We start from the raw sequence: 18,536 nt of genomic DNA, 5'->3' as shown, positions 1-18,536 counted from the left end.
CTAATGGAGTTTGAACTTTTTGACTCCGGAGCTTTCAATAGTACCACAATATCACATGGTATATAGTACCCGTCCCTCATAGGATACCCACTGAGAAATTTACTTTTGGTTCTATAAAACAAAACAAATTATAGTTACAGTCGTGAGTGTGCGAACGGCACGCAATCACTTTGAAAAAAGTGAATAAATATGAGATCCACATGAAAAAAAATTAATTTTTTAATAGTAGACTACACTCTTTTTCAAAGCGATTGCATGGTACTTACATATTCTACAACTGTATATAGCATTACTTATAAAACAAACTTCAAAATTCAAATACCTTTAATGAAATAATAAAAAAAGAAAAGAAAAAGAAGACCATCATTTCTAATATATTTTACAAAAATTTCATACGTAGACGCTAATGTAAAAATTGACCCTAGATATTAACAATCGAACTATCTGAGCAAACTATTCCATCGTTCTTTAAGGCCCTCGTATGCCTTTGGACAGGGGACAGCCCGCAGTCTGTTACTTCCATCGATAGAAGTTTCAGTTACAAGGCCAAGTCTCATCAAGGTATCAATAGCCTTGTCAATTGGCATTTCGACCTGCAAAAACCCACTTATCAACAGCGCAAGGAGTCTCTTCTTAAAGAAAGTACTGAAACGGCCAATACTAGATAGTACACTCATCTCGATACCTTTACTTTAAAAGCATCGTACATGAATCTTTCACATTTGTCTCCAACACTTCGGCAACAAGGGACCTGCACGAAGCAAATTTCTTGATGAGATGGGAAAAGTTCTGTATAAAGCATACTAGCTTCGTCAAAAGTGTAGAAACATCAAAATGAGATGGGAAAAGCAAACCTGTCCCTTCTCTGCTCTGAGAAGGATTGCATAGGCCAAAATGGCTTCCTTGTACTGCATATAAATGAGGGTATACAAAGAATGTTATATATTGGCATAATCATCAGAAAGAGCACTCTAGAAAAAAGAAGCTAAACTTTGCCTGCATCCATCCTGTCTTCATCAGAAACTTTTCATAATATTCCCATCAAGCCAAGCAGTTTGCTAGCATCCAGCAACTTTGTGTCAAGCACCCAAACTTCTTTAAAGATTATTTATGTTGTCTCATTTGTTTTTACAGATGAGATGAGATGGGATGAGATGAGTTGAGTAAAATATTGTTAAAATATATTTTTTTCATATTATTTTTATTTTGGGATTTGAAAAAGTTGAATTGTTTATTTTATTGTGTGGGAATTTAGGACAATTGTAATGATTAGATGAAATGAGTTAAGAAGAGTAAATATATTTTTTTCATATTATTTTTATTTTGGACTTTGAAAAAGTTGAATTGTTTATTTTATTGTGTGAGAATTTGGGCCAATTGTAATGATTAGATGAAATAAGTTAAGAAGAGATGGGTTAAATTTAAAGTCACATTGCTCAACTTCTAACATAGACCAAATAAAGCCGGTTGATATTGTCAACATGTAATATATTCAATTAGTTTCTGTTTAAGTTTTCATCCATTTGCATTACAATATTGGAGAAAACAAGCATCCTTCAAATGACTCAACTGGGTTTTAATAACTTATACGGTCCTATTTATCATTATACCAACATGGCATCAGACCTAATTAAGTGCCCTGGCAAAAAAGAATGTGAAGCTCAATAACCAAATGAAGGGTTAGAAAAGGTAACAAGTAGCTTAGTAAGGTTCTGGGAATGACATATCTTGGTTTAATAAAGAGTAATACTGTCATTGCGAACCAAGACAGAAGACAATCAATCCTAAAGACTTTGGCTGATTTGAAAAAACAAAAAAGATGTTATCTACTAGGAGGATAGGTGTCCTGCATTCCATTAGTAAAAAACAATGGTATTATGGATTAACAAATAAGCTTTACAACCCTTATGTCACATAAATAGTAAGTATTAATAACAGTGATTATAATAACAAAAAGAATTCTCACTTGCTGCTGTTCAGAAGCATCCAAAAGAAAATGCACTGAGCCAAAGCCACTTGCCAAGGTTTTCTCGTAAAGTGTCTTGTTCACCAATAACTGTAACAAAAGGAAGGTTTTTAGAATATCATCTGTGTAGCTTAAAATATTTAGTAATACAAGTATATATTTTTTTGATAAGTAGTAATAATAGTATATATTTACACCATAACCATGTCCAAGACTGCACAAAATTAATTGAATTGACTCACTTGGTACCTATCCCATGTCTGCTTGTATCCTAGAGCCACACGAGTCACATAAATTATAAGAGCACTGATAGCAACCACATCAAGAAATATTGCTGATCTGACATGAAAATTAAAACAACATATTGTTAACCAGCAATTTTCACGGAGAAAGTTGAAGACAAAAATATGTCATTAGACTGCTACTATAAAATAAAACAAGTCAAAGGAAGCAGAAAAGAGGCAGTTCAACATATATAAATTTCCCAATCCATAAATGAACCTAACTGATCAATAAAAAATAACTGCAAAGAAGAGGGAAAACAATATCCTCTTCAAGAACTCTGTTCTGCAGCAGATATTGTTTGGATAAATAAACAAAATATAGATTAATTCATCCAAGTAGCATTTTTTCCTAGGCCACTACAGATGAAATCCAGTCAAGTGATAAGATCATGTGCAGGTAACTTTTAAAGACCAGTTTGCTATGATGCCATTATTCCTACTTCTGCAGGAACTATTAGTGCAGCCATGCGATGTGCTGCAAAATTTTATTAATTGGTTAATTGTGTTCTTTCTTTTTATTCTATTTATAATATGATTGTGGAGTTGTTTGAACGCAACCTTCCTTGATTGTTGATTGAAGTAAATTCAATACAGAGATTTAACACCCCTCCATTTAAAATAATTTTAAATGAGCTAGATATAAAAGATCCCATAAAACATAGAAAGACCAAGCTTTATTAAAATAAAAGCAAGTCACAGGTAGTGCTTATAAAACATTGTTCAAAATATTGTGCTAATTAGCAAAATCACATATTAAAAATCTTTGTAAAGGGTCTAGGCCTCTACAGCAATAGTAAGCTCCTTTAGGTTCTAATTAATGTGCCAAGGGTGCTGAGCCACTGTATTCCCAAAACGATACCACATCCAGCTAAGACCAATACAAATAGGCCTGTGAAGGAGGTCACCCCTTGGACATTCAGTTTAGCACCCACACGCCTACCTCTAGAACACATCATCTGGAGAATGTAACTGCTTAACAATGGGGGGGGATCAAGGAAGTTATGACTACTTCGTGTATCTACTAAAATTACCACAGATTGATTTCCCAACCTTTCAATTAACCTTATGGTTCTCGAACTCACTGAAACTGTAATAACATTCAATGATATCTCAGATTTCTGGAAGATGTATCTCTTCCTTGAATCCACTTAAAAAACAGCTCAATTTGTAATTTTCTCAGAGGCCTTTGAGCCTGTTAGATAGCACCTCAAGGTATTGGAACCAAATCAATGCTCTCCCTTCCATGTGAAAAGAGGACAACAAAGTTTTGTGTTGTGCAGGTTTTTGATGGAACCTAATAAATTGAGCTGCATGTACAGTCATCCCGCAGGATCCTCACCATCAAACCTTGGAAAGTCCAGCCTCACTGCTTTGCTGTAGATACTACCAGCTTCTTCTTCCAATTCTCTCTGCAGAATCCTATTGCTTTCTTCCCGATCCTCTTCTTGATACAAGGATTCCTCTTCATGCAGGTAATGCTGACTTCTAGTGGATGATTCACTGTGATCCATCCGTTGCATAATGACTGCCAATTGCTGACAAATTGCCTCAAACATCTGCTGATGACTTTCAGTGGTTTTCCGCAAAGAATCCAATGAGCTATTGTTTATTGAGGTTGGCTAGGAAATTTAATTTGGCTCATAGAACCAAAAGTTTATTTTTAAGGCCCATTGAGGTTTAGAGAATGATTTTTGGATGGTATTAATGGGCCAATATTTTTGGGAAGCAAAATTGAGATTTATGGAGTAATTTTGAATAGGTCATGGCCCAAAATTTATTATGATCGATTAAAGATTTTTATTGGGCTCAATAATTGGATTAAAACCCATTTAATATTTATGGAGCAAATGGGCCAATACTTAATTGGTATTAGGCCCAAGAATTTATATAAAAGCCCATAAGTATTTATTGGACAAGTTGGGCTCATTTTGGAATTTAAGATCACTCCATTAGGGTTTGTTAAGTGACTTGGCCCATGAGATTACAAACAAAACCTGGAATTTGATTAGGCCTACTAAATGGCCCAACTCATTTATTAAATCCTCTAGTGACCCATGGACGAACCCAAGACCCAAAACCCATGTGGAAGACCCAAGACTTAAGCCCAAATGTGAGACTCCACCTATGTTATAAAAAAAAGAATCCCAATGCATGGTTCTCCTTCTTCCTATGCCCTAGGTGCCAAATATATACATATACTTAAGACACATATGGAGATTCAGGGTAGCCCCTCTTCCCAGCAGGTCAGCCACGTGAGACCTCTCAATCTGCTGCCCCTCCGTTTATCTTCCTATGCCCTAGGTTCTAGAGACTATCGGAAGTGGAAGAAGCATGTGTATCTTCCTTAGTTGCACATGTCTTTAGCTTGGAGTCTATTGGGCCAGTCAAGCCAAGTCTTTTATTGTATTGATCAATTATTGAAAGGGCAACCAAGTAAGGGTAATTATTTGGGTTGGACCGCTGTTTACTTTACCTTAGTTAAGTCCAGCAAGCCTTTCGGGTCCATAATTTGAGTATTGAATCTTATGTTGTTATTTTCCTACTTCTAGTATTGGTTCAGTGTCTGGGAATCTAGGAGGTTGTTAGATTTCTCGGTATTCATTGATTTCTCACCCAAGGTATGACCTCCTACTAGGTCATGGACCATCACCATTAAAACACCTTGCCCACAAGGTGTGGGCAGGCTTCCTTGAGCTGAGTGTATGTTTCCCATGTGGCGTTGTCAGTACCCTAGCCTTGCCAACGAATCGAGAGCTCCACCTGTGGGAGGTTTTATGATTTTTTCACTTGGTGACCCAAGACTTCTTTGGGCCCTGGTTTAAGGGGATCCCCATGGAATCGAATGGTGGTAGTACTGGCAATGCCATGATCTTCAAGCTTAACTTCTTTTTGAGTTGGGAAACATGGAAAATGGATGTATTTGGGCTGTGAAGGAGAGACCAAGTTTGTAGGCGATGGCTCCTACCTTCTGCAAAATCTGCAAGGGGCCAAAGAAACAGGCAACTAGCTTAAGATTACGCTTGTGAGACACCGAGAGCTACCAGCATGATTGGGGATGAAGGTATACCCATTCCCCAACATCAAATTGCTACTCCTTTCAAATCAAGTTTGCATATTGTTTCATGCAATTCTGGGCCTTGTGCAAATTATGGCATAGGAGTTGCAATATTTGATCTCGGGATTGATGTGAAGTCTCCAAAGTATACATTCAGGAAAACCTAGTACATAGTTGAGGATCCTAGGAGGCGGGTACTCATAAAGAACCTCGAATGGGGTAAGCTTGGTGGACATGTGGGGGTAGTATTATACCGCCATTCTGCCAATGAAACCCGTGAGGACCAGTCTTTTGGTCGATCTCCAATGAAGCACTGTAGTTAATTTTCTAAGGTTTTATTGAATGCCTCTGTCTGCCCATCGGTTTTGGGGGTGGTATGCAGTACTCATTGCCATTTGGACCTCTTGGAGAGTAAAGAATTCCTGCCAAAAATGGCTAGTGAAGGTGCCGTCTCAATCAGAGCTGATTGAAATAGGTAAGACCATGGAGTTTAAAAATATGTTTGAGGAAGATTTCAACCAGTCTTAGTTGTATAGGGGTGGGTAGTGGGGGTGAAATGGTTGTACCTAGTGAGTCAATCGTAGCCATGGGAATTAGGCAGCTCCTCAATGAAGTATATTGTTCTGTGAGTCCAAGGCCGAGTTGGGACTGGTAATGGCGGTAGCAGACCACTAGGGAGGGTATTGTCAACCTTGACTCTTTGGCATAAGTCGCAATTTCTGATAAATTTTTTCCCATCCTTCTTAAGTCTCAGCCAAAAGAATTCCTACTCCCTCTATGTATTGACTTATCATATCCTGAATGCCCAACCCAAGGGTTGTTGTGCATCAATTTCAGTAGTCTATTGTTAAATTCATGATGGGGTATGCAAATTCGATTTTTGTATAGGAGTAGTCCATCCCTCATAGAGTATTGTGGTGATAGCTGGCCCTCTTGGAAAAGGGATATTAGTGCCTGCAAGTGGTCATCAGCCACTTGCTGCCATAAGATCGTCCATCCAGCTTATTGTAGGGAAAGTAGTTAAGGATACTGGGCATTCATCTTCATTTCCTCTTCTAGACAAGGCATCAGTTACTCTGTTCTCAGTTCCCTTCTTATATTCTACTATAAAATCATAGTTGAGAAGTTTAATGATCCACTTTTGTTGCATCAGCATACATACCTTATGATCATGTAGGTATTTGAGAATTTGTTGATCAATCCTAACCACAAAAGTTTCTCAAAAGATAGGACCTCCACTCGAGAACAATCAAGGCAAGAGCAAAGAGCTCCTCAAAGGTGGACATCATGAGTGCTCTTCCTTTTGAGGCCTAACTGTAGAAGCCACTTCACTTCATAGAGACAGCTTTTCCAAAGCTCACGCTAGATCATGACTCGTAACATTTTGTTAAAAAGTTCTACTATTAAAATGTTGTTTATTATTTAGTAAACATATACCTAAACCGCTTTTAAGGTTAGCTATGATAGTTTTTACGTTATCTGCAAGAGCTTTTCAACATTAGCATCAATTTGGTGCTTTTAAAAAAGTGAACTTTTAGCTTTTTTAGTTGCTTAAAAAATTGAACTTTCAACATAAGATTCAGTGATCATTGACACCATCAGAATTCATGAGTATTTGAGAAGAAATTTGCTGTCAGGATTGATTACCCTTTTTTGCAAGAGCAATTTCATGCCAAATTCCAAGAGCTATTTCATGAGAAGTAAGAAATACATACGGTGAAGATAAGACGTCCTCAAACTTGTAGTTTATGAAGAATGCCAAAAGTCCCACTACTGTGGCAGCATCCAAGCGTACCTGTAAGTTCAGAAAACTAAACAAATTAAATTGACCCATCAGGCCATTACTATTTTCCAAAATCATTTATCAAACTATGCATTTAAAGGACCAGCTTGATGTGACTGCCTTAATCAGGTAAGTGCTAACATGTTTGGTCTTTTAGTCCTAGACCCCCCATACCGGGTAGATTAATAGGTTGAAAAAGTTTTTGTAGGATCGGTTTCATGCCAAAGATTCAGGAAAACTTAGATACTCTTTTGGGATTGAAGTTGGTAGGTTTAAGAAGGGTAATAGACTATCTAAGAGGAAGTATGTACTTGACTTCTTTGAAGAAAATGGTTTATTGGATGCCCAGCTTATTGATACTCAAATGGATCCAAATTGCAAGTTCTTTAAGGACAAGGGAGAATTATTTGAAGATCCAAGCAGGTATCGTCGACTTGTTGGAAAGTTGAATTATTTTACTATCACTAGACCTAACATGTCTTATGCAGTGAGTCTAGTGAGTCGGTTTTTGGAAGCTCCATGGGTCTCACATTGGGATGTTGTAACCCATATTCTTCGCTATCTTAAACGAGCTTCAAGTCTTTGATTACTATATAGGGAAAATGGACAACTTTGCCTAGAAGCTTTTACAGATGCTGATTGGGCAGGTTCTCCTTCAGATAGAAGATGTTACTAGATACTATACATTTTTTAGAGGTAATTTGGTTAGAGTAAGAAACAAGCAGTAGTAGCTCATTCTAGTGTAGAAGCTAAATATAGGCCAAGGGCTCAAGCTACTAGTGAGTTGACGTGGTTACAACACTTTCTTCAATAGATTGGCTTCCCAACTCCTACTAGCATGTTCCCCGTCGTCAACGGCAGCCGGAAGTGCTGCCTGTCCCAGGCAACATCAAAGGGACGGAGTGTTTGGTTGCAGGGATAAGCAATCTCATCCTTAAGTGCGGATAACCTCAACCTGGAGTAAGAGCTTGTTCCTAATCCAGAATAACACCTATTTGATAACGAGGACGAGGTAATTCCCAGACCACTTATTCTCATTTAGGATAACCTAATCTGGTTTTAAGTTCAGGTTGAAGTCGGTTTCGGCCGATACCCGATACAGACCGATACCAGCAGGTTTCAAGCTAATACAGGCCGATACAGATGTGACCCAAGTTGGTTTCGAGCGATACCGACCGGTTTAGAGCCGATACAGGTTGAAACAATGCAATTCAAAGCCGATACAGTGTAATTCTGACCGATACAGGGCCAAAAGTTTGTTATTCGGGTTGATTTTCGGATACTTGGACTGAGTTTCTACATTTCCAAATTGTATTTCTCGGATTTTCAAGTTGAATTGTGGTTTTTCTCATATCTTGTGTGGAGTTTGTCTCCAAGTGCAATTGTGATATTTTTTCTGCATCCGTGACAACTAAATTTGAGTCACAGTTACATGATGTGGTTGCCTCCTATGTTGCTCTTGATGCCCATAGAGGCCGGGGTGGTAGAGGTCCACGTGGGGACGTGATACCAAAGGCAATCGTACTCGAAGTCGAGAATCTCGTAAGTGCACCCATTGTGGTTCCACTAACCACTCGGTGGAGTATTGTTGGGATCTACATGGTAGACCATCTGGATCCGCTAATCACAAGTCATTTGCCAAGATATGATTAGTATATTAAAGGATGAGTATGATAAGCTTTTGGGTCGCAAATGGGCTTAATCTTTCACAACTACTCTTGCCCACTCAGGTACAATGCCCGCATGTCTTGTCTCATTCACTCAAGATCCATGGATCATTGATTCAGGAGCTAATGAACATCTGACTGGTTTTTCCTTTGTCTTATCTAAGTTAGATACTATGACATCTCCAAAAAGTGTTACTCTCGCTAATAGTTCTCTTGCTAAAGTTACGAGCATTGAATCCACTAAGCTCACTGACTCTATATCTTTGTCATTTGTTCTATATGCTCCTAGTTTTCCCTTTAGTTTGATGTACATTTTTCAGGATCTCAAGACAGGAAACAAGATTGGTATGGGGCATGAAGCTGGTGGTATATATTATCTTGATGTTAAACATTCACCCACTTGAGCCCTTACATCCTCCTCATCATCTACTTATGTGGACGACATTGTAATTACTGGGAGTGACTGTTGTATACAAGTTAAAAAAGACATTATATGGTTTGAAACAATCTCCTTGAGCATGGTTTGGGAAGTTTTCTGATGCTATATTGGCATTGGGTCTTCATAGATGCCAAACAGACCATTCGGTATTTCACCTACATAGTGATGCAGGTCACATTTTGTTGGTTGCATATGTGGACAACATTGTAATTACTGGGAGTGACTCTGCTGGAATTGCTAGGCTGAAACAGTTTTTACATGATCAGTTTTAGACAAAAGACTTGGACAAGCTTAGATATTTCCTTGGAATTGAAGTAAGTAGATCTAAAAAGGGCATCAACCAATCTCAGAGGAAATATGTACTTGACCTTCTGGAAGTGTGGAATTGTGAAAGGAAAAAACTGCATATTCCACTTGCCTTCGAAAAAGATTACATTCCCTTTAAATAGATGATAATTCTCCTCTAATTACTCGGGATATTTACAACTTACTGAAAATAGAATCAATCCTATTTAAGACAGAAAATAAGAAAAATACTATCTAAAGAATCGGGTAACATGCTACCAGAATCCCTTAAAATCATGGAACCAAAATGGCCCAGCTTGGAACTCAAATCATCCCCTAATAGAATCTCCTAAGGATTAGCCCCTAATAAAGGCTAACAGATATCCAATTAATTCTACACCCCCCTCAAGCTGGGCAGTAAATATTGATTAGGCCCAGCTTGGAACTCAGATCATCAAAATTCTTTCCTGGCAGAGCCTTTGTAAGGATATCAGTTATTTGGAGACACGTAGGTACGTACAACATCTTGATTATCCCTTCCTCTATTTTTCCCTTTAAGAAATGTCGATCAATCTCCACAAGTTTTGTTCTATCATGATGCACTGGGTTCTTTGCAATGTTGATGGCTGACTGATTATCACAAAACATATTCATAGGTTCTTCACTTGAAATCTTTAATTCCTTCAGAAGCCTTCTTAGTCATATTCCTTCACAGATGTCGTGTGCCATTGCCCTGAATTCAGCTTCTGCACTGGTTCTTGACACAACTGATTGCTTCTTACTTTGCCATGTAACTAGATTTCCCCATACATATGTGCAATACCCAAAAGTTGACCTTCAATCATGTATTGATCCTGCCCAATCCGCATCACCGAACACCTCAATATCTCTTCTTTGAGTTGTCTCGAAAAATAATCCTTTACCTGGTATTAGCTTTAGGTATCGTAGGATTCTATAAACTGCCTCCATATGTTCTTCATTGGGATTGTTCATAAATTGACTCACCATACTGACAAAGAAGCCAATATCAAGTCGGATGTGAGACAAGTATATAAGTTTCCCAACTAGTCTTTGATATCTGCCTTTATCCACTGGTGCACTGTCTTCCTTGGCTCCTAGTTTGGTGGTTGAATCCATAGGAGTATCTACCGGCTTGCATCCGAGCATCCCAGTCTCTTTTAAGAGATCCAGAACGTATTTCCTTTGGGATAGAAGGATTCCCTTTCTTGACCGTGCCACTTCCATGCCTAGGAAGTATTTGAGATTCCCCAGGTCATTGATTTCGAATTCTTTAGCTAGAAGACTTTTGAGACTACTCATTCCCTCCTTATAATCTCCCGTTAGAATGATGTCGTCCACATATACAACGAGGATAGCAAGTTTTCCTTCAGGAGTGTATTTAACAAATAGTGTATGATCTGTTTGACATTGAGAATAGCCATGCCTCTTGATTACCCTTGTGAATCTCTCAAACCAGGCTCTTGGGGATTGCTTGAGCCCATATAAGTATCTTCTGAGTTTGCAGACTTTGTTGTGTGTAGCTTGTGTCTCGAATCCAGGAGGAATTTCCATGTAGACTTCTTCAGCTAGGTCTCTATTAAGAAAGGCATTCTTGACATCTAGTTGGTGAAGAGGCCAGTCTAAATTTGCAGCCAAAGATAAGAGGACCCGCACTGTGTTTAACTTGACTACAGGGGCAAATGTCTCCTCGTAGTCGATTCCATATGATTGAGTGAATTCCTTTGCTACCAGCCGAGCCTTGAATCAGTTAATACTTCCATCTTTATTGTATTTCACATTGAATATCAATTCGCAACCTACTGAACGTTTTCCAGTTGGTAATTCTGTGATCTCCCATGTTCCATTCTTTTCTAGTGCATGGATTTCTTCACAAACTGCAGACTTCCATTAAGGTGTATCGAGAGCTTCTTGTATGTTATTAGGGACCTAGATTTTGTCGAGGTTGACAACAAAGGTTCTGAAATTCGATGACAATCCCTGATATGACTCAAATGTGTATATTGGGTGTGTTGTGCATGATCTCACACCTTTTCTCATAGCAATAGGACAATCACTATCATCATTAGTTAACTCATTATGCGAAGTCTCGGGATTAGAGTTACCTGGTGGATCTTCACTTGATCTAGGACTCAGATCAAAATCTTGGATTTGCTCAAGAGATGCTCATTGTTCTATCTCCTTTTAGTTCCTTCTCCTTCGTGAATAGGTAATCAACTCATCATTGTTTGTTGGTTGAATAGTGTCCAGATGCTGAGGTGGATTTGTAGGAACTGGCAGATTGGTGGTTTGATGTCTCACAAGAGATTCTAAGAGATGTGGAGGAGGAATGGATTCAGGGGTTTGTGATGGATGAAATGGGCCGAAATCAGAAGAAGAGTGAGATAATTCTTCAATATCCCAAAGCTGGTATTCCTATGTAAGATTGCTCTCCCCCTGAATATCAGATTTGGGATAATATGGTTGTTGCTAAAAAAAAGTGACATCCATGGAGTGATAATATCTTTTAGTAACTGGTGAATAGCACTTATACCCCTTTTGGTTTGGAGAGTACTCGAGAAAAATGCACTTAAGGACTCTAGGATCAAGTTTACCCCGGTGTTGATGATGAACATGAACAAAGGCTGAGCACCCAAATACTTTGAAGGGAATAGTGGAGATGAGTCGAGTATTAGGAAAGGACCGAAGTAGAGTTTGACAGGGAGTTTGGAATTTGAGAACACGAGAGGGCATCCTGTTTATGAGGTAGGTTGCAGTGAGAATGGCTTGGCCCCAAAAGTGTTTCGGTACATGTGTAGAGAACATGAGGGAGAGAGCAACATCTAGTAGGCACCGGTTTTTTCTTTCGACAATTCCATTTTGCTGAGTGTCAACACAGGGACTTTGGTGTACTATACCTTGACTCGAGATAATCGTCAAGAATGGATTTGAAATATTCTTTGGCATTATTAGTTTTCACAATTTGTATTTTTGCTTGGAATTGTGTTTGGATCATGGTGTTAAAATTTTTGAAAATCTGACCTACCTCTAACTTTTCTTTCATGAGGAATACCCAGGTAAGTCTAGTGTGATCATCTATAAAAGATATAAACCAGCGAGATCCAGTAATATTCTTGATCCTAGATGGCCCCCACGCATCACTATGAATCATTGAAAAAAGGTTGGGATGCTTTGTAGGGTCGGTTGGGATAAGAGTTGCAAACAGGTTTTGAAAATTGACAAATCTCACACTAAAAAACATTTGGATTTTTATTATTGAATAATGAAGGAAAAAGCTTCTCGAGATACAAGAAATTTGGATGTCCTAACATATAGTGCTACAACATAATTGCACTATCATTATTAGAACGAATGACAGAAAAAGAACTTTGACTTCTAGACACTAAACATTCGGATTTGTGAGTTGTTCCTTGACGAGGATCATTAACCTCAAGAAGATAGAGCCCCGATCACATCTTAGCACTGTCAATCGTCTTCCCCAAATCCAAGACCTTAAATTCACACATATTTGGGAAAAATTTAGTAACGCAATTGAGATCCCGAGTGAGTTTACTAATAGACAGTAAATTGCAATCCAAATTTGGCACTAAGAGAACTGAGTTGAGTGTTAGGTTCTCTGAAATTTTAACAGGACCTGTGCCAGCCATCTTTGAGAGTGAACCATTTGCTATCCTAACTGTTAAATTTTCATAATAGGGACTGTAAGTAGAAAAAAAATTTCATCTCCGATCATATGGTCCAATGCTCCTAAGTCTACAATCCATGGACCTAGCTTATCCATTTCAACATTAAGAGCGCTTAAAAATTAACTTTGTGTGCCAAAGAACCGGAACCAACCACAATGGTGGCAAGGGCTGCTAACGATTGGCTGAACATTTTTTGCAATAATTCTAGTTGCTCCTTGCTGAAGAGACTGGGCTCGGGTGGTGTCGGTTTTTCATCTACCAAGATGAAATTGCCCCGTCCTTCTCTGTCGTTGGCAAAGCGGGAAGGTTTCCAATCTGCGGGTTTACCATGGATTTTCCAGCAAGTGTCCTTGGAGTGACCAGGATGTCAACAATGGTCACACCACGGCCACCCTTTCTTCGGTCTACAATCATTGTTGTTGTATGGATTTCCTCAAACCGCAAGGGCTGAACTCTCCAGGTTTGTTGTAGAATCTTGAGGGCCCATCATTATCTTCTTTCGACTCTCCTCTTTGCGAACTTCTGAAAACGCTTCTCGAACGTTTGGCAATGGTTTGGATCCTAGGATTCTTCCTCATACTTCATCAAGATTTTTATTTAATCCAATCAGAAATTTGCATATTCTTTTCTTTTCATCAATTTGTTTATACCTAATTCCATCTTCGAGTCAGCTCCAATTGTGCTCCTCGAATAAGTCCAACTATTGCCAATAACGGTAGAGTGTGTTGAAGTATTGGGTCTTTGTCAATTCTCCTTGACGTAAGTCATGGAGAACACTTTCCACCTCGAATAATTCAGATGTATTCTCATTGTTAGAATACATTTCCTTGACAGCTTCCCAAATCTCCTTCGTTGTTCCATAGAGAAGAAAATTTTCTTCAATGTCATTTGTCATGGAATTAATGAGCGATGACATGACCATGTTATTTTCCGAATCCCACATTTTGAACTTCACATCATCCTAGCTTGGTTGGGCTGCAACTCCTGAGAGATAATCATACTTTCCCTTCCCGCATATAAACATCATCACGGAATGGCACCATTGGAGATAGTTATTCCCATTAAGTTTGTGTCCTATAATGGGCATGAGGCTGCTATCTGAACTGTTGTTGCCCGAAACCATGGCTTCCTGACTGGTGGTTACTTCGGAGATTGAAGAGATGGAGTCGCATCTCTCGGTGGCCATACCATATTTGGTCATATGGGAGAATTAGAGTTCAAAGGATGCTCTGATACCATGTGGAATTGTGGAATGAAAAAACTGAATATTCCACTTGCCTTTGAAAAAGATTACATTCCCTTTAAATAGATGATAATTCTCATCTAATTACTCGGGATATTTACAACTTACTGAAAATAGAATCAATCCTATTTAAGACAGAAAACAGTAAAATAGAAAAACATTATCTAAAGAATCGGGTAACATGATACCAAAATCCCCTAAAATCGTGGAACCAAAATGGCTAACAAATCAAATCAACTGATTTGTTAACTGTAAATCTCCTAAAGATCAGCCCCTAATAACGGCTTACAGATATCCAATTAATTCTACAAAAAGAAACTGGCATGTTGGGTGCACGACCTATTCACGCCCCTATGAACCCAAATCATAAATTCTTGAAAGGGGAATGGGAGTTGTTTGGAGATCTAGGTAGGTATCAAAGACTTGTTGGAAAATTGAATTATCCCACTATCACTAGACCTGACATCTCTTATGCAATAAGTGTAATAAGTCAATTTTTACAAATGCCTAGGATCTCACATTGGGATGCTGTAATTCAACTTCTTCGTTATCTTAAACGAGCCCCTAGACTTGGATTACTATATCAACCATCTTAGAGTTGAAACCTTTTCAGATGCTGATTGGGCAAGATCCCCTTCAGATAGGAGATCTACTACTGGATATTGTACCTTTGTGGGAGGTAACTTGGTTACATGGAAAGGTAAGAAACAAGCAGTAGTAGCTCAGTCTAGTGCAAAAGCTGAATACAGGGCAATGACTTCACATAACTAGTGAGCAGACATGGTTGAAACACTTCCTTCAAGAGATTAGGTTTTCAGCTCCTGTCCCTCTTCAGTTATTTTGTGATAATCAAGCTGCAGTGCATATTGCCTTTAATCGTGTGTTCCATGAGAGAACTAAACACATAGAGATTGATTGTCACTTTATTCAAGATAATATACTAAGTGGTGACATTTCTTCACCTTTTTGTGAAGTTTGCCAATCAACTCGTAGATATGTTTACTAAGTCCTTGTGTTGGAGTCAGTTAAAGCTCATTTGTGGAAGACCTTAGAATCAGATGGGAAGGACCAATGAAGTTATTTTGTGACAAGAAGTCGGCCATCAACATTGCTCACAATCCTATCCTGTTCAACATGACAGAACGAAGCACATTGAAGTAGATAAGACACTTCATAAAAGAGAAGTGGGATAGTGGATTAATTTGTACTCCATGTGTCAACTAACGACCAGCTCACAGGCGTACTCTCAAAAGGACTTAGTAGTGCAGCATCCCAAGGACTTATCTTCAAGCTAGGAATGAAGGATGTATATTCAACAGCTTCAGGGGGAGTGTTGGAAAATAGATAATTGAGTCCCTCAATCTTCTGTCTATTAGGAAACCTATATATCTGTATCTTTGACTTTCCTAGGAGTATGGGATAACCGTTAAGGAATTCAACTGATATAGAAATCTATTTTAGGAAGAAAAGTTTCATATTTTATCTCCCTGTAATTAGCTCTATAAATTAGCTATGTAATTGTATATATAGCCGTGTAAAGGCTACAATCAGATCAATACAATTGATTCAATTTTTCCCACAGATCTCTCTTGCGGCTAATTTAGATTGGCCCTTATTTCAGCAGGATGTTAAGAATGCATTTCTGCATGACGACTTGCATGAAGAAGTTTATATGGAGCAACCACCTGGGTTTGTTGCTTAGGGGGAGAATTGAGGTATTGTATACAAGTTAAAAAAGGCATTATATGGTTTGAGTCCACCATTATGTAGAGTCCACGCTTTCTTAATTTGTCTATAGTCAGTATTTTACCATGAGATGCCAACCAACCAAAGAAAGCAACCTTGGGGGGACATTGCTCCTCCAAATGTTCTTCCATGGGAAGGCATTGAAGGTTTGAGTCGTCAAGGCCTTATAGTGTGAACGAACTGAAAATTTGTTGTTCCCTGTGCATGTCCAGAGTAATTTGTCCTCCCCTCCTGCCCTTTGTTTCAGCGCATATAACACGCTGTATAATCAGTGATGTCTCCCACCTCCCAATCCTGGACAACTCTAGTGAATCTCACAGACCAATGAATGGAATCAGCAATACTGCACATATTATCAGCCACTGAGGAACCCTAATCAAACACAATCCTATAAAGAGAGAGGAAAGCGTTTTTCAAAGCAATATCCCCACACCAAATATCGTGCCAAAACCTGATTAGCGTGCCCCTTCACACCACAAACCTGCAGTTACTGAGAAAATCACCCCAATCATTCCGGATAAGTTTCCAAACTCCCACGCCATAAGCCCCTCTTACTTCCTTAGAGCACCAATCTCCCAAAACGCTCCCATATTTGACATCTAGAATATTCCTCCAAAGAGCGTCTCTCTCCTGATGATAACGCCATAACCATTTTCCAAGAAGTGCCTTGTTGAAGGTTCTCAATTTTCTTACGCCTAACCCACCACAAGATAAAGGGGTGCATACTTTATCGCATTTAATCAAATGGAATTTTTTGCATCCTATATCCCTCCCCATAAGAAATCATGGAAAATCTTCTTCCCCCTACAGGAACAGGAAATAAAGTAAGGAACTACGTTGGGAGATTAGATAACATACTCTTAGGCTGCGTTTGGATGTTGAGCCAAGCTCAGTTCTTTATGGATAGCAGTAAGTTAAGTAGCTGAGAGTCATGTGAGACTCATCTAAACTGAGTTTAAAGTATATTTAGATATTAAGATGAGTTTAGTACTATCTATGGGAAGTTGAAAAAGGTGTTGTGGATCCCACGTGTAAAGATGTGTTAAGTTGCAAAAGCTTGTGGGTCCCACGTGTAAGGAGGTTTTGAGTTGAGATGAGTTTAGTACTTTGAGAGTTAGGTGTTTTGATGTCAGACTCAGCTTAAAATTAGACTGTGCGCAGCTAAGTCTTCCAACCAAACGCAGCCTTAATAAGTGTGATTCTCCCGCCATTAGACAAGTAGATTCTCTTCCAACTTGCCAGTTTGCCTTCAATTTTCTCAACAATCCCTTCACACATTACCTTGGATTTATGAGGGGCCCCCAAAGGGAGTCCAAGGTACTTCATAGGCAAGGATGAAACCTTGCAGCCCAAGATGGCAGCCACTTCACTTATGTTATTGATTGAGCCAACAGGAACTACTTCCGACTTTGATAAATTCACCTTAAGGCCAGATACAGCTTCAAAGCAAAGAAGAAGTGCTCTTAGGGAGCGAATCTGATCCAAATCTGGGTCACAAAAAATCAACGATGAAAAGAAGATGGGGAGATTGTCAAGCTTCCATGCGAGGAACCACACACCGAGAAACCTGAGATGAAACCCCTATCCACCACCCCTTCCAACATTCTACTTAGCACATCCATGACTAGAATAAATGAGAGTTGGGATAGCGGATCCCCTCATCTCAAGCCCCAAGAACTATTGAAGAAGCCTTCAGGAGTACCATTGACCAAGACAAAGAATCTAACGGTTGTAAACAATGCTTTATCCATTGACACCAACTTTCTCCAAAGCCGTACCTACCAGGTATATACAACAAGAAATCTCAGTTCACATGATCAAATGTCTTTTCTATATCCAATTTACACAAGATACCTGGAATGCCAGCTCCGACTCTACTCTCTAGGCATTCGTTAGCAATGAGGACCGAGTTTAGTATTTGTCTTCCTTTCACAAAAGCATTTTGGGACTTCAAGATGATCTTCCCCATGACTTCGCTCAACCACTTCGCTAGAGCTTTAGAGATGATCTTATAAACCCCACTCACCAAGCTTACGGGACAGAAATCATTCACTTCCACCGACCTCACCTTCTTGGGAATAAGAGCGATGAAAGAGACATTAAGGCTCTTCTCAAATTTCATAAAAGAGTGAAATTCAATAAAAACCTTCGTTAGATCCTCCTTGACAATGTCCCAAAAAGCCTAAAAAAAAGCCATTGGAAAGCCATCTGGACCCAATGCTTTATCTTTGTCCATACCTTCTTCGAAAGGCCTCTCCAACCAAGCCGCGATTGTGCGTTCAATAGAATCAAAAGCTAGACCGTCTACCTTGGGCCTCCAAAGGTACTGCTCTATCAAAAGCTTATCATAAAAGTGGACAATAT

The 18,536-nt window shown here is 38.9% G+C and overlaps 1 protein-coding gene across 10 annotated transcripts in view; it reads right to left on the bottom strand.

Annotated features, from left to right (window-relative positions):
• Positions 1-310: 310 nt before the first annotated feature.
• The window catches only part of LOC121246027, a 44,417-nt gene continuing 26,191 nt past the window's right edge, over positions 311-18,536 (bottom strand). For 3 of the 10 annotated variants that reach the window (XM_041143994.1, XM_041143993.1, XM_041143997.1), the window contains 6 exons: positions 6,953-7,100; positions 2,209-2,300; positions 1,967-2,056; positions 855-908; positions 686-751; positions 311-593 (listed from right to left, as the gene is read on the bottom strand). In XM_041143994.1, coding sequence (XP_040999928.1) covers positions 441-593; positions 686-751; positions 855-908; positions 1,967-2,056; positions 2,209-2,300; positions 6,953-7,100 — 603 coding nt within the window. In that variant the 3' untranslated portion in view covers positions 311-440. Of the gene's footprint in view, positions 594-685; positions 752-851; positions 909-1,966; positions 2,057-2,208; positions 2,306-6,952; positions 7,117-18,536 lie in introns of those variants that run through there. The other 7 variants (XM_041143999.1, XM_041143995.1, XM_041143996.1 and 4 more) reach the window with 6 other exon arrangements.

This window comes from Juglans microcarpa x Juglans regia, chromosome 1S, assembly GCF_004785595.1.
Source record: "Juglans microcarpa x Juglans regia isolate MS1-56 chromosome 1S, Jm3101_v1.0, whole genome shotgun sequence".
Taxonomy (NCBI): domain Eukaryota; kingdom Viridiplantae; phylum Streptophyta; class Magnoliopsida; order Fagales; family Juglandaceae; genus Juglans; species Juglans microcarpa x Juglans regia.
This window is presented reverse-complemented; position numbering and strand designations above follow the sequence as displayed.